The sequence below is a fragment of the Scomber scombrus genome, chromosome 6 (genome assembly GCF_963691925.1).
Source record: "Scomber scombrus chromosome 6, fScoSco1.1, whole genome shotgun sequence".
Classification (NCBI taxonomy): domain Eukaryota; kingdom Metazoa; phylum Chordata; class Actinopteri; order Scombriformes; family Scombridae; genus Scomber; species Scomber scombrus.
In genome coordinates, this window is record NC_084975.1 from 18,769,549 (window position 1) to 18,786,823 (window position 17,275).

At 39.8% G+C, this 17,275-nt stretch overlaps 1 protein-coding gene across 2 annotated transcripts in view; it reads left to right on the forward strand.

Annotated features, from left to right (window-relative positions):
• Positions 1–17,275, forward strand: part of roraa (RAR-related orphan receptor A, paralog a) — a 188,898-nt gene that overhangs the window by 41,196 nt on the left and 130,427 nt on the right. Inside the window, exon 1 of one of the 2 annotated variants that reach the window (XM_062420163.1) lies at positions 2,156–2,248. The exons of the other annotated variant lie outside the window; for it this stretch is intronic. Within the exon in view, the coding sequence (XP_062276147.1) occupies positions 2,206–2,248 (43 nt within the window). The 5' untranslated portion in view covers positions 2,156–2,205. Of the gene's footprint in view, positions 1–2,155; positions 2,249–17,275 lie in introns of those variants that run through there. 2 annotated transcript variants of the gene reach the window in all.

Sequence of the window (17,275 nt, forward strand, 5' to 3'; positions counted from 1 at the left end):
TTTAATCAATTGAAGGTGCCAAGAGGATTGCATGCAAAAAATGTAATTTATCAAACTACAAAAACATTTTTCCTTTGCATTTATGAGTTAAACCATGTTAAACACAGGGTAAATATCATCCTCTGCATTATACTGCTTTCCTCAGTGTAAGGCTTATAACGTAAGCCTATCTATAGCTTTAAAGTCGACTCCTACCAGACACATTTTAACAGGGACACCCTATTAAAATTTGTTTAAAATGTTAAGACCAACAAAGGGGGTGGAAGGTGGGACTAACAATGTACATTGTAGCATCCTGTCAGATGGCAAACATTGTAGTCTATATTATAGCTCTTGGATGAAGTGAAATATAAATGCTAAAACAAAGGTCCAGGTAACACATTACTATGACTAACATTTTGGCTAAATAAAAATAAACTTCCTAAAGTCTATTAAGTAAACTATATTCTATTAAGTACACTTTTGCAAGTTAAGTCTCACAAACTTAGTTTACTTACTAAGTTACTACCATTTGGAGAAAAAAACAGGTTAACTGTACTGGGCATTTTTATGAATCTACATATCTAAATAAATACAATAAATAAATACAATTACATGTCAGGGTTTTCCTGGCTTAGAATGGGCATTTGGGGGTACAGTACAGGCAATGAGTCTGTGTTACTTACAGAAATCTATATTTATTTCTTACAATTTGATAATCAGCAGTGTCCACTCTACTTGAGTAACAAACATTGTCTTTCAAAAAGCTCTACTAGCTTAGCTGTTTTCAATTGCAACTTGGCTACCAAAAAAAAAAAAAACCAGCCCAAAACAGGTGACCCTATAATTTGTATGTGTGTGTGTGAATTTATTTTGCATTTCATAAACAACAATTTCAAAAATAATTGTAATAAGCTCGTAACTTTTTTGAAATTTTACTGTGACGCAGTCTAACGAAACCAACTGGCCAACCAAAAAAAAAAAGAGAGGAATGAACAAATACAAATTCAATTTAAGAATGTGCATATAAAAAACTGGCCAGGTAACGAAGATGTCTTGTTGGCCTTTGAAAACAATCAAAACAAAATTACACATAGCCTAGTTGGCCTTTGACTGGCCATCTGTATTTTTTCTTTGTCCTCCTTGTCTTGTCATCAGCTCAGTTCCTTTGTAACACACACACACACACACACACACACACACACACACACACACACACACACACACACACACACACACACACACACACACACACACACACACACACACACACACACACACACAAACACACACCTTAGTAACTTCTAGGCCAGTTCTCTTCAGTGTTTCCCCTATACTCATTCTGTAAAATTATGAGCGCCGCTGCTAAAATTTCACACGATCATTAATATTAATGTACTACTAATGATTTTCACTTGCACAGTGTGCAAGCACGATAACACCCTAGTTACTGTGGAATTGTTTTGACTCACCCTCCCTGTTCTCTTTCTTCCAAAGATATGCATGCGAAAGGTATTGTTATAAAAGAAGCGTACCTGCTTTAAGGAATAGGACAGTGCATAATGTGTGTGTGTAGCAAGTCTGTGGTTGAGCGAGTGGTAGAAAAGTGGTGGTAAATGCGAGCGTGCAGATAAAAAGGTGAGCAATAAGTTGTCACAGGCTACAGTGAAGTATTTAATAAATGCTGCAGCTTCTCAAGACCAAGAAAAGTCTTGTATGATGTTTCTCCAACTGGAAAAGTGAAGGGGGTTAGCGTCAAAGTTAGCAACAATGGGTTAGCCTAACCTTACCAGGCTCACTTAATGTGGTCTGAATTTTAAAGTGGACTAATTATTCTTAATTTAGTGTCGGTCTCAGGTGAAACAAAGAATGGCAATGTCCAGACATTTTTCAAATCTAATAGTTACATTTACTTTCCTTCTTCAACCAGTCCGTCCCCCCCTCCCAAAAAATTGTATTCTGTAATTAATTTTAGACCTAATTGAGTGGACATGGTGACACTTTGCCTTTAATGTAACACCACTTCAGTTTAAAAAGTTAGCGGCTTGGTTTGTATATTAATGGTCTAACCTAGTTGATCCTTGATCCGTACAGATCACACCCCACAGTTCGGCATGCATGTGAATGGTGGATTACTTCCAATATTTACTGTCTCATTGGAGACAAACTGCTGTAGCTACAAGTCAAGGACAGACAGCATGTCGCTAACAGGGATTTTGAACAGGAATGACCAGGTCACCTTCTAACAAGCCTGAAGTGACATCTGCAGGTATGCTAACATGGTGTTTAATGTGTTGTAACCAATAAGCTAATTAGCTATCTATGTTTAATTTAACAATTACAATTACTTCTTTTCTTCTTTTTCTAATCCGAAAAATTGTCCAATCCATGGCTCAAAACCTGTTGCACCTTAGTGTATATTGATATGAATTTATCATTCTTAGTGTTTAAATACTTTGCACTCTACAAAGACATGGTTTTGTCCTTCAGCTCTTGCAGCTTACTCATCCAAATCAACACTATGGAGCCGCTGAGTGCATTTGAGTGTCGACTGCACATGTGTGAATGTGTCAGGAGAGACGGACACTGAATTTGTAAGGCAGAGTGCATAAATGTGTGACACCAAGTGTGAGCATACATGTATGAGAGTGAAAAGGTAGAGAAGATGCTTGTGTTTCAGTGTGCAAGGCTGTGTGAGTGTATATGTGTGTACATAGTTGTCTGTATATACAGTATAATATGTGTGTGTATGTGTGTGTGTGGGCCTGCTCCTCACTGCGCTGGGGGCCAAAACACTAGAGATTGCTTTGATGTGGATTCTCTGTGTCTCGTCCAATCACAATCATGTCACTGGCTCCCCACGGCAGGAGCAACTCATTCATGGTGCAGAGAGGAGACCCTCCTGCATGTTATTACTTTATATACACTTTATATACACAAAAATACTTCATCCATATCCCAAAGAATATTGACAGACAAAAGGATTATACTGTCACTGGAAGGAATGTATAACACAACCACATACATTTGAAGAGCATCCGCAACCAAAAATGTGATAGTAAAGTCAATAAATCAAAGTATCAGAAAAGTTCAGGTAGGTTCATACTTGGTAATTTTATAACTGTTCATTTGCTCTTGTGCAAATATTCATATCCAGTTGACAGAAGTTAAATCATTCTCAAAGGTCTTTTTTTAAAATCTGTCTTGCAGTTGCAGTAATTATGAATCATACACTTAAAGGTGGTGGTTTTCTTGACCATTGTACTGTATATACATGATACGTTTTTCCTCTTTGTATCTTCTGATATCTAGAAGCAAAACAAAATGACCTTAATAGTAATACTATTTTTTGAAACACTTTCTTTAATTTAAACTGACCTTTGACCAATGATAATTTGTGATTAATTAACAGTCATTTATGGGAAATTATTTTATAATGCACCGATAAAAACAGTTTGTAATGCAAGAGACAATACATGCACTGACTCCAGGCTACAATAATGATTTTCTTTACCGCCATTCAAAACACATTAGACCAAATTAATTGCCTCAATGTGAAAGCACAGAGCAGTGTTTGTTTAGATAGCTGTTAAAGTTAGATGAAAAGACAATGTAATCAACATGGATACAAAGGATTCAATGTGTCTTCCTTCTGGCTGTTTTAAAACCACAGCAGTGCAAATATTTCTCTTGCACTGTCCAGTCCTGAAACAGTGTAGAAGTTGCCCAAAAGGTTTAGCCTGGGAGTATAATTGAAATACTTTTTAATGTATTTACAAAATGTCATTGTGAGTTAGATTAATCTAAATGCAAAAGAGATGGAACAGCGGTAGCCATAACGTTTGTACATGCCCAGTGGCAGGAAAGAGTTTTAGGACAATATCTGAAAGAAATGGCACAAAAATGTTCTTGTGCCTTTTCTTGTTGAAAATTCATAATAAAAATGATAACAGACAAATCTAATGCTAAGAAGCAATAATAAATGTCTCTTTCCCTGAAAATGGTAGATGCACATTAGGTGACTCACAGTAAAATAAACAATTTTGCATTGTAAATCATTTGAATGTAAAATATAAAGATTTAGTCACTTATTACATATAATAAATAATAATTTAATTTTGAAGGGAAGTGCACCTGCAGTACACAGCTTTGCAATGAGAAATCAGTTCACATTATTTGTGTAGCGCTGCATTTTTTTATTCAGGTAAACTGAAATCAGTCATATTTCCTTTTTGTTGTTGAAGTTTCAGAGAGTGTCACTTTCCCTTTGGAATTAAATATTGTCTTGAATTTAGGCAGAAGACTAATAGGGGAGTCCAGAGAGTGACAACCTGGCAGAAAGACAAATTTGTTGATAACTGGCGCTGACACTGAGTGATGGGCAGCAAAATTGTCTGCTCCCATTAGTTTTGGAAGTGAAATACATAGCGTGTCGTATCATTTGTATTCGTGGCAACCACAGTCCTTACTCAACATTAAAAATGAACAACCGTAACATTGTGTTACACCGATGACTGGTAAGAAACCAGTTATATGTGCTTTTTATGATTTAAAACATAATGTGTCTGCACATACATACAGCTGTTATTCACACTGTTAAATATTAAGCTGTGAAGCACCTCATCAGTGTGTGTTTAATTTTCCTTTGCACACAAAGCTAACATTGATGATGAAACAGCAAAATAAACTGATGCCCTGTCCAAGCGCTGCATTAGGCCTTTTTATTGGACTCATAGTATGTGATCACAGGAGAGCAATAGCCTGGAGCAAATTGATTAGTTCAAAGAGGCAGTGTGTAAAAGGGGGGAACAAAATCAAAGTTCAGATGGCTTCTTGTTACTAGAGACCGCGACGCAGACTGAGCATTCAGTCCAAACACCTCTCTGACAGCAACAGCTTTCAGCCACTAGTGTTTAACATGTGGGGGTTAAGAGCTCGGGAAAACGAAAATGCAAATAAAACAATAATGCCTTCTCCCTGCTTTGCAAAACAGAGAGGGCTTGCATCTGTGGGAGGGGTGGGATGTCTAACAAGAACTAATGCTGTTTATGAAGGCAGAGTTTTTGCATCTAATCTCAATGTCTATTCCCATGGGCCTGCTAGTTCTTCATGCTTCCCTTCAGACTGGTAGAGCACCTCTCTTCCAGGAGCGCTGTATTTTTAGGATGTTGTGAAGCTTCCTCAGCTGCATACAGAATGAGATGCTCGCCTTTAGGGGGATGTCGAGTTTGAAGATGATGTCCTTTGGATTTGATTAATTCAGTAACGGAGAGAGAAGCTGTCCCTGACTCAAAATAGACTCCCTTTAAATGACTATATTGCTGTTGTTTTCTTACTTTTCACTGTTTGGTATCTTTGCCACTTATCAGCACATCACAACAGGAAGCAGAGAGATCATTTAAAAAAAAAGTTTTAGGGCTATCAGTGAGCCTGTTTATGAGCAAATTTGCTGTGTATATGTGTGTGCACATGCATGTGATTTGTATGGAAGAATATGCTCAGCTCAGAAAGCCTGTCGTCTTCCCAGCAGAACTGTACCCATGACCCCCCCCCCCCCCCCCCCCCCCCCCAACACACACACACACACACACACACACACACACCCCTCTCTACCATGCTGCTCTTGTCTCTTCTGCTGCCACACTTGTCCAGAGCACAGCCTTCCGAAGTTTACCATCAAGGCCTGCCTATTCTTATTTTGCTTGGAGTTTATTTAGTAGTAGGCTGTTTTTGCTGAATATTGGTGATGTTAAAATAAATATTAGTCGCAGGTTGTGTTCAAAAACACAAGTAGACAAAACCATTACAGCTGCCGAGGTAGAATGCAGTTAGTCATTTGTTCAGAGCGATCAGAGGAAAAAACCCCCCGTTGAAAAAGAAGTCTGTTTGTGGTTGTTGTAAATTGTGTAGCTGAATGGCTGTAAATAAGAGATTTTGATGTCAACAAAATGGTCCACAGATGTTATACTGTACACACTGAGAGCTAAGTCATTTTCCAGTAAGTAGTTGTTCACAAGAGCTTTACTGAGCTTTGTAACTTTGTAATATGTCTGATCCGTCTCATTTATCAGTGGCTGTTGTTGCTTAAAAACAAAATGCTATTGATATTTTAAAAAACTCACAATTCCCCTGAAAGATTACAATAAGTCTTCAAAAATCATGGGCACCAAATCCGGTTGGGCTACAGCACGTCAATCAACTACTTAATATTCTGGCTCATTTAGCTTCTTGAAGAGAGATTAATGAACAATCTTTACAACAATCCCCCAAAGATGAAAGAACTCTCAAACAAAAGCACATGCGCTACAACTTTGATTTAGTGCTTTAATACAGTGCTAATTAGATCACATGGCAGTGTCTCCTCGTGAAATCTGCTCCCATCGTCTAATTATAACGGCCAGATATGCCATAATGGGACACATGTATTTTAAATCAAAGCAGTAGTGTGACAGAGAAGGGTGATCGGGAAGGAGCGCTGACACTGACACGGTGTACGGACAGCGTGGGTATTAGTTTCCTCGTGTCCGTCAGAAATTGTGACAATTCCTCCCTACAGTATGTCTTGCTCCATAGAGGAAAGGCTGCCGCTGGCGGGGTGGGAGGGCTAATTGTGTGCCTGTATGACCAGTGTGCAGCCGCCGGATGACTAATGAAGAATCCTCAGCTTTTGAACACGTCGTTCACCCCCTTCAGCACTAATTAATGGCTCATTGGAGGAGGACTGAATTTCACCCCAGCCTTTTTCACCTATTATCCATTACTTTAACATAGGCCTCCTCTGCATACTGAGCATGTATTAAAGCAGCCCGAGTAATGCAAAGCCTCCACTGAAAGTCTTCCCACAAAGTGTGTTTTTCTAATGAATTAAAGATGGCTTCCTTGCTCTCTGGCTGGTAAACACTGCTGTTTGCCGCATAATCAGCATGCAGACTTATACAAATGAGTGCGATGCTTAAATTCAAAATTCAGATAGTGGCTGAAAGGGAGAGTGCTTTGAAACAGTGGTTGTGGAATCAGATGCAGTCGTATCTTCGCAGCTCTTAATCACTGTCAACTTCTGTACTTCTGCTGTGTCTTATCGGTCCTGAGAAATGATCATACGTCCTGTTTTGTATTTCCGGGAGTTGTTTCCCCGACTTACAAACCCTTCTTAGGTTGTGTCAGTGTGTGGGCCTCAGTGAATAGGTTTATCTCTACCAACAGTGACCTTCTGTTGTGCCGGGTTGATATTGGGGCTGTGAGCTGACTGTCAGAGAGAAAATCGCATCTGGGAGTGGGAGAGTAGTTCCTGATCTGACAAAAAAAACAGCAGCTGATGTGAAAATGGCTCAATTAGGGCAGCCATAAACTCGTTAGGGCCCACGTCGTGCCCCGCCAGGGCTGGGGCTTTTTTATTTGCCGCTGCGGTTAATATTACTTCAGCACATTAAAATGTGCAGTTGATGGGCGCTCAGGAGCCCTGGTTGTGTCAGGGATTGCTCTCCTGGCGGGCACTTAAACAAAGAATGAGCTTTAGCAGAGGCGCAATTACCAATGCTGTTTTTCCTGGGGAGTGAACAAATCATAGTACAACATTCAGGCTTTGTCCTACAGTCTAATAGAAGGGTTTCACTCCTTCACTTATGCAGCTGGCAACGTGATGTCAGCAGCAAAATACCTCATCCTGTAGCCACGGATCAAAGCAGTAGTCTTAAATCATGGGATTTGTCGCTGACAGGCTGTAACAGTAAGGGTCCTTTTTTTCCCCTGCACGTCTGTCTGCCAAACAACTGAAGTAAGCACACCTTTTCTCATGCAGAGCCAAGATGTACACAGACAGATGATCACAGTGGCGGTTGGGCAGCCGATAGCACTATCCTCCGGCTGCTGCCCACGTTTGTGTCTGTGACAATTAGACTCCAGGCTGACAGGGGAGCATGGTTCAGTCACTGTGTTAAGAGACTTTGTCAAATGTGTAGCCCATCAAAATGCATGGGCGACCCCAGCTGAAGTCAGTCATCCCCTATTAACGATGGCCCTATTAGCTCCTCCCGTGACCTGTGAGCTGGGAAATGAAAGGCGTGGAGGTGCAGTCATTTATATAACCAATGTCAGGGTGCGTCGGACATGGACACCCCTCGTCTCCCTGCGCCTCATCAGCCTCTCTGATCAGATGGGGATGCATAATACATCAGACGGCCAGTAAGTGGAGGAAAGACATTCATCACTGTCCACCTTTCAAATTAGATCCCACAGACGCGGCAATCAGTCAGACACATCAGTATTCAGCTCTGGCTGAAGGCTCTCCTGCAGAGACATCCCCTCCATTACAGCTTTACAAACCTTACTTTAGTGTAACAACTGCCCCCACTACATAATCTGTACTTCAAACAGTAGTGTTTTTCCCCACATTGACTTTCACTCTAATGTGTTAATCTGTCACTGTGAGTGTCTGTATAGATTTATGGAGTCACAGAGAATCTACAGAGGAAGTATTTATGTCTCACAAGCTTAACTGTTTAGTATAGTTTGAGCATGTCAAAGTAGTCCAGTCATATGAAAGCAGCAGTGTAAATAAAGAGGTCATTTGCAAAAACAGATATTGCCATTTCTATTCATTTTATTTTATTAATTTTATTTTGCATTCCAAGTAGTATCATCTCAATAATACATCTTTGGGAACTGCACTTACCCAGAAAAACGTGAACTATTTTACAGTATTCCACAGTGTAACTCCATATTCCATGTTACTTATTGTTACTCAGTGTTTAACAGTATTTGGTTTAACTCAGTCCTCCATGTAATGTATTCAGTGTGATTCAATATTTCAGTTTTTAGTGTTTCACAGTTTAGCTTTTCACAGATCGTTACCCGAGTAATACTGCAAAGAAGAAGCCACCGTGTTGCTGACTTTCTTGCTCTGCTTCTTCAACCATGTAAACAAGTGAATGTCCTCTTTTCTCTGATTCTGACCACGGCCATTGTGGCAAACAACACCAAAAACTTACTGGTTTATCTGTCTTGGATAGTAGGTCTGTGAAATGGGTGATTCTGCACCAGATTTATGCATTAATAAAATGTAATAGTGAAAGTTTAGCAGATCATAGAATTGAAGTTCTCTTCACCTGTGTAAGAAGTAGAGGGCCAATTCTCTGCATTTTTCGTCACCTGTGAGTTCTGTGTCCTTCAGCTCTGAAGTTTAACACAGGTGCTGCACAGATCTTTTGACGGGTGTCCGAACGCCAGGTTAAAGTCCTACATGAATACACTATAATACAAAGCGTATGACCTCTGCTCATCATTTTGATGGCAGAAGAGTTCACGTATCTTTTTTTACATTCAATTCAGCTGGAGGATACTTTCTGCCACGTGAACCGTGTGGCCTCTAACAAATTGTCTTTCAGCTGCCTTTTCATTTGAGTTGTGAACACTGCCACAGTTTTCACCCCATTCTGCATCCAAAGAAAAACAAATAATAGTTGTTACACTGCCCCCTCTTTTAAAACTCTTGGTTCGAGCAGTGAGCTATTAATAGATTGAAGGAAAAATAAGTCACATCTTTTTGATAGCTGATTGTTTAAAATGATTTTAAAAATACCAAATATTAGGTTTTTATTATATTATATTTTTTAGATTCTTAAACATTCACTTGTGGAATAGTTCTTTATATTGTTTATGTTGAATTTTTATGTTGAACCACAAAGCAAAAAAAAACAAAAGACAACATTGCAAATGAAAATTGTCAATCGAAGTGGTGTATTCGTAACAGAGTGAAAGCCTAAAGTAATGTATCTAAATTAAATTAAAAGCAAATAATCTGACATAAAATAAGAATAAGAAGAATAATCTGCAACATAATCATAAACATTAGCGATATTCAATACAAAAATGCTCTTCAGGCAGGTACTTTTCCATTCCCATTAAGAATAAAGTACTTGACAGTCAGATCCCTTGTTTTGTCTTTTGCTGGATAATCTACTTTTGGTCTTTGCTCTTTAACTGACATAATATCTATGTAAGACAAGAGAGTTGCATCCTGTTTTACTGTATCTGTTGTGGAATAAAGTACTTAGTTTATCTTGATAAACTCGTCAGTAGACAGTGCAGACGCCTGACAAGCTTTTTCTAAGTTGTGTTATCAAACAATGGAGGAACTGCTATGATACGCTTTTAACATAGCTAGAAAAAAAGTTTCCACTTTCCCCTTTTTTACACCCTGAAGGAGATAACATTATGGGCTCTTCAGTTTTGTCCAAATGATCCATCTTTAAAGACAGGCCCAGCGTTAGGATGAAGTGACTGAGGGGGAAAAACAACTGAGGTCCCCTTTAGACCCCTTGTAGCCCCGGCCACGTTTAAAAATGACTTAAAGCCAAAGTTACACAGAAATTTAAGTTCAGACTGCACATGTTTGGCAGAAAAGAGTCGCAGCTATATTGCATCACCTGACCTGAATGCTGCATCCACTGAATGGACTAATTGGGCTGTGTTCAAGAAGAGCTGTGGCATTTAACATTCTCTGCTGTAAATCATCAACTTGCAAAAATGTATTTAAGGTTAAGAATGTGCTATATATGTCAAGAATATCTCACAGCAGTCAATTCTTTACTAAAGGATTGCATTTATCAGTTTTTACAAATAAACTCTTTTCAAATTTTCAAGATTTTATGAAAACACAAATCCAGTTTTTGTGAAAACATATTCCAATGCCAAACAATCTACAATTTTGTTTATTGGAAGATTGTTTACATATTATTATCCAATACATGTTCTAAGTGCTGCCTTATCAAAGATAGTTACACAGCTTGCCTAATCAGAAATGTTCTCTTTTCTTTCCTTATGTTTCTGTCCCATTGATGGTGCCTCTTCCTTCTGTACCTCAGGTAAGACATTGTTTCTATTTAATCCACAAATCAACTAAATGTAATTGCATTCTGTATTTGTATAACAGCCCAAAACCGGCATAATTCCCTTTTTCCAATATCCTTAATAGACACTGCTTATTGCAAAAGTTTTGTGGTGACATTTCCATGCACAAATGCATATACGCCAATTCTTTTTCCTTTTTGACAGTATATTTCCTTTAAACAAATTAACTGAAACATGAAGTTCACTAGAAAATTCTCATCATGCGTAAACCATTATGAAAGAAAGTGCTTCAAAGAGCATGAGCTTCAACCCCCATCACAATAACATTAACACATTCCCAAAACTTTCCCTGGATATTTCGTCAGTCTAATTCATTTTGCACTAGGCTCAATTACTTTAGTCATATTCCACTGAAAATTGCACATTAAATTGAAATCTGCATGCTGTTACTGTGCATAGCTGGTCCTCTTGCCGGCTCTGGATCTATGGTTAATTACATCTACGTCAAGCCCATCTCAGCCCTTGTTTCTGATGTATTAAGCAATAGCCTCTCCGTCTCTTGGTTTTCCTCAGCAATTAAGACAGTGCGAAAAACTTTCCAAGAGTCTTTTTCCATTTAAACCTCAGGGAGAATGCTTTATTTAGTCTAGCTGGTCTGTAATGCGTAGCTTCTGTTGGTCTTGACTGAGATGGACCATGATGGTAAGTGAGTCTTTGTCTATGCCAGAGTGCAGAGAAGCAGATGTGCTGGATGATCAGCTTGAGCCTCAGCCGCAGCTCGTCTTCCTGGATGTTTGGTTCTGTGGTGTTCAACTGTCAGAGTTTCCCCGAGGCTGCTAATCGGCTTTGAAATGGAAACAATTAGTTCCATAGCTGAGGTAGTCTGTTGTGTGGTTGGTTTCTGCCTTAGAGTCTAGGGCTTTTGCTGTGTCACTGGGAGCTAGCTAGAGAGGATGCAGTTCCTTATAGTTAAATGTTTGCCTCTTGTGTTTTAGATATTGTGAATTTATATCGCAAAGTGTTCAGAGCATTCTTTTTATTTAATAATATAACAGAGTGTAGGAGTTTAGGTGTGATCTCCCCTAGTAAAGCACATGATGTGTTGGTGAAAAACAGTGAGATGCAATGCAGGCCCACAGCTGGTTATTAAAATAGCTGGACAATGTAACCTGTTCTATGTGCAGTGACTTGAAAACGTGGAAGCATTGAGGCTGCTCATGGAGCAGCTTGGAAGGTCTCCTCAGTCTCCTCTCATCAGATGTCTGGTTTTAATTTGTCTCAGCGCGCCTGAGGAAAGGTCATGATCCAGATGCTTTCACCCTCCTCTGCTGGTCTTCAGCTTTCCACAAGAGGAAAGAGAGAGAGGGATGGACAAAGTGGGAGGAAAGTCCTGGTGTTTCTGCCCAGGCTCTCCCCTATTTGCCGCCCCCCCCTTTCCTCCCACAAATGTACATCCTTATTTTTAACAAGCATGCCTGTCCAACAGAGTGGTGGCTCATTTGTTGGTAAGGGGAGGGACTGCCTGGAATAGGCAGGAACACCTATGGATGGTTGACAGGATCTACATACTCACTGTAGCACTGAGGTGATTGAACAAGTCCCAGAGGCGAACCTTGTCTCTGGGTTTTTACCAAATTGTGACAAGTGGAACCCATCTCCTCTCCTCCCCTCTCCTCTCTCCTCTCCTCTCCTCTCCTCTCCTCTCCTCTCCTCTCCTCTCCTCTCCTCTCCTCTCCTCTCCAAACCTCTCCTCTCCTCTCCTCTCCTCTCCTCTCCTCTCCTCTCCTCTCCTCTCCTCTCCGCCTCTCCTCTCCTCTCCTCTCCTCTCCTCTCCTCTCCTCTCCTCTCTTCTCCTCTCCTCTCCTTTGCAAAGTGACATTATAGAGTTGCAAAATATATATTATAAGCATATTTATCTTGCACACTAACAGAGGTTTGTAGAAAATGTGAAATTATTTGCCAATTTCTATATTTACTTTGCACTTGGTAGAGAAGACATCAACATTGCAGATGCTCTTCATGTGCAACTGAGCTGGATATTACACACAAAATTAAAGATTTAATAATTTTGGATTGAAATGTATTTTTAATAAAAAAGATAATTACATTGCTATTTGCATCGCATTTATTCATGCAATCATAGTCAGGTCTGACACTGATGCAGTGAGGAACTCTACATCTACAAGAAAAAGTACAATGAATACTAATAGATAATTACAATCACAAGGTGTGTCACACCTGTTATAGCGCCCAAAATGAGATTGCGTACATCACAACAGATAATTGATGGCAACAGGGGGAAAATGTTTTTAATAGGTTCTCACCTTAAGGCAATAATTGATTCAATTCGCCTCATCACAATTCACTCATTTCTGTGAGAGAAATAGCTGTGGGATTTTCTATTTTATGTGGGGAGGGGGAGTGTAGATGGCTGGAAGCTTGCACAATTACTCACATGAAAGAGCCCATGTTAAATGAGCTTGGCACTCAAGAAACAAACCTCAGAATGTGCCCGCGCAGACTGTTGTGTGCATGTTAATCAATAGCCATGATTTATTCAATGAAGTAGTTGTCAGGAAGTGGTTGTGTGAAGTGTTGAGAGGCTGATGAGAGGCACACACTGGTTTGTATTAGTGTCCACAGTGATTGAGGAGTTTTGTTTTAACCAAAGCCAAGAAATGAGTAAGTGAATGTCAGTGGAAAATTACCATATTAAAACACAAATTGTCTCCTGATATAAAATATTTTTAAGATCATGTACTAGTAAGTGAAAAAACAAATTTGTTGCACTTCGTAGAACGTGTCCAATTGTTGCTCTGTATGTGGTTGTTTCCTCAGACAGTTCACTGAGGGCATTCATCCCCTTTCTAAATTGGCTCCTTATTCATTTCTAATCTGGTAATGTCTAAATACTGCTTTTGGATCAGGCTTTCACTAGCCGTGTCCTGAAAATAGAGTGAAAAACAGGCGGAATCAACCATGTCTATGTTTGTTTGGCCCACTCCGTTCAGGGCTCTTGCGAAATATAACCAGCATGGCATTGACAAAGATTACGGTCCCACAGGCCACAGTGGGTGTGCAGAAGAAAGTGGCCTAGATCTGGCAGCTGGCACTGAAACATATATACTTAGGCACAGTGGCGTACGCTGGCTCACAGTGACATACACAAACACATGCAGCCAGAGAATCAAACTTATATAGCGTCAAAAAAGGGAGCGTCAGACTAAAAACATCCATAGTGAGTGTTTGACTCAGCTCAACCTCTTACAGACACTTCTAATGGAGCTGGGTCTCCCTCCACCCTTCATCCTTCATCCAGCCTGGATGGACCACCGCAACCACTGTCTCACTGTCTGTAGACAAAATGTAGCAGGAAGGAGAAGTTAATGATGAAACCACCACACTGTCTCTTTAAGTGGGGATTAGAAAAAAGAGGAGTGGAGGCCAAGGGAGAAGAGGGGGCTGTGAGGGGGGAGTGTAAAAATAAGAAGCCCGGCAGGAGCAGCACTGCAAGGTCACCTCTGCTGTAGTGTCGGGCCTGTCGGATCGAAGGCATGGCTAAGGGGTTGCCGTGGTACGGACCGGTCTCCCAGGAATGCTTCAGGAAGATCTCCTGCCATACCTGAGGCAGCCGCTCATTTATCTGGAATGCTGCGCTCCGACTGCTAACGACCAGCTCAAATTGGACTATTTTTTCCCATTTGTCAGTTGGCCAGCTGCACTGGCTCAGCTGCGCATCTGTGCGGAGGGAAAGCATAGGACAATGAAAGTTCCAAACTCATTTTTCTCACTTCTCTTCATTTCGTGTCTCTCTTCTCACAGTTGGGAGAGTTTTCAGTATTGTTGCCGCCTGTCAGTCTAAGTAAGTCTCCCCTAGTGCAGTGTTAATGGAGACGAGTGCCTTTGGCATGTGGCAAAGCTTTCCTTGTGACATTTTGGAGGCCCCAGCACAGCAGGGGTGCTCAGTATGGCTTGTAATCTGCCTGTTGTGGAGGATATTTAATGTATGTGGTAGAGTTTGATGTTTTGACTCATAAGAACAATTCTATTCTGTATGGTCAGGCAATTTCCAAAACATGACAACAGCTGAGAATGGATATGTGTTGTCGATAAAATAACATTACAACAATTGAGTGCAATTACAGCATCAAGAATGATCAACAGAAAATAACACTATACATTTTGCAAAGTTGTGTTAGATTGCAAACTAACATTTCTACAAAACATGCAGTACAGTGACAGGATATAGCTGAACAATATGAACAATCCACTTTACTCTGTTCATTACAATGATTTTATTTTCACAACATTTTTATTATTTGAATTGGCTTCAGAAGACGTGATCGTATACATTTATTATAAAACATTTAGGGTCATACATATATCTAATGTATAATCATAATTCAATCTTTTCCCCTGCCTCTAAATGGCCTTTTAATTTTTAGAGAGACTTTTTAAAACTTCCTTTTTTTGGCATCATCGGTTGTTTCATTCATTCAACTAAAATATACACACTCTCACATACACTCATGCAACATGAAATAACACTGGCTCCATGCTTGAAATCAGGTTATGAATTACTGTAAACAAGTCACGGTACTCTATATTACATATGTTTTGTGACAGAAAATAAGAAAAAAAAGTATCATATTCATTTTGCTGAGAAGAGGGAAATATACTCCACTCAACTACACTACTTGCACTTTTTTTGGCTGGAGCGCAGCTTGGTGATGCTGCTCTAGTGCAGAGCAGAAGAACTGGCTGGTCTGGAACTGGCAGAGGCGAGTCGGTCTGACAAGGTGTGAAAAGAGTCATGATCTTCTTCTCTCTCGCTCTCAGATCTCACTTTGATGGACTGCTTTGTAGTGCAAGGAGCTGGGCAAGTGCTGCTAAGCTACATTACAATATATGGAGTGTTTGCCCAGCAGGTGCCATTTCCCCCTCTGCCATAATATGAAACACTTTGCTTTGCTAGCACACTGAATGCCAATGTCAACTTAGGCATGTAGCTCACAGAACTCCTCTTTAAACACTTCCTGCACCACCTGGAAAAAGGAGCAGTAATATGCTGCTTGTTAAGCTTGGTTGGTATTAAGGTGACATTTTAAACTCTCTTATTACTTTCATCCTACAAAGGGTTGGTTCACCCAAACTGCAACAAAAAACATGATTTTATTTGCTCAGGTTTTGAGATATGCATCTTTGAGATTTCTTCTTCTACCCCAATACAATAGGGGTGAATGGAAGTTTATTTGTGGTGTTCCCAGCTTTGAAAATGATGTCTAAAAAATTCAACAGCAACAACAGAAAAAAATACATGTTACTCTGGATAATCCATAGCCCTTACTGTGAACAGTTTTGACTGGAACTGTTTTTTCGGGAGATCCAATAAAAAAATGTTCACAGTGTGTTCTTTGGATTATCCAGAGTAGCAGTGATTCTGAGAAAGATATGTTTCTGTTGAATTTTTTTCCTAATGTTTTGAGCACTTCACATGTAATCCCATTCACTTCAGGTCAAGTCATTTTATGCATACAGACCCAAATCTCAAATTAGCTTCAGAGGGCATTACTACAGTATCTGTAGAACATGTGGCATTCTTGATCTGTAGATCGTTGATTTAGATAAGGAAGAACCACAAAAGAAGCTCAATTAATAGCAGTACTAATGGAATAACAGTTTGTAGAATCAGAAAGACAATAGCAAGTAACTAAGGTACAAATATGTAATGGTAAATAAATATAACTCCATAGTTTTAGGGTTGCATCAGAAATCTCAGGAGAGATGAATGAAAATCTCAACAAATGAAACTAAAACTGCTTGGCCTCAAGAAGTAAGTGATAGACTATGTTTCATTTTTAAATTTGGGTGAGTTGAGCCTTTAATGTTCAAAGCTATAGGGAATCATGTTCAGCCCCCTGTGATGTTTCTCTGTGCTGCATATGGGACTCTATGACAGGCCAGCTGAAACTCTGTCCGTCACTTAGTGGACAGGGTAACAGAAAGGGACGTGTCGTGTTGAAACCTCCTATTGCACAAATGAATGTTGATATGTGATGACAGGACAAAGCCACTGAACACACCTATGACTGGCTGCAGGCTAGTCTGCAGAGGCAGGTGAAGCGCCTTAGCCATTGCTGTTTAATGTTATGAGACATTGCTCTTTGCTTGCTGCTAACAGTTCAAATGAGCAGCAAGCCTGATACAAAAGCTTCGGTTTCGGTATTTCTCAGTGTTGTTTGTTAGCTTTTGGTTTCTCTCTGTAAGATAGGCATAATGAGGGAGTGAGGAAGTGGTGCTTAATACTGAACATCAAGGTTAATGAAGCCAACATGCAATTAACTCAAAGCAGGCCTTGATTATACAATGACTCCTTCTCCCTCTTTGATAGTAACACTGGCTGCTCTTTGTTTTCTCAGTGTCCGTTTATGCACCTGTTTTACTTCTT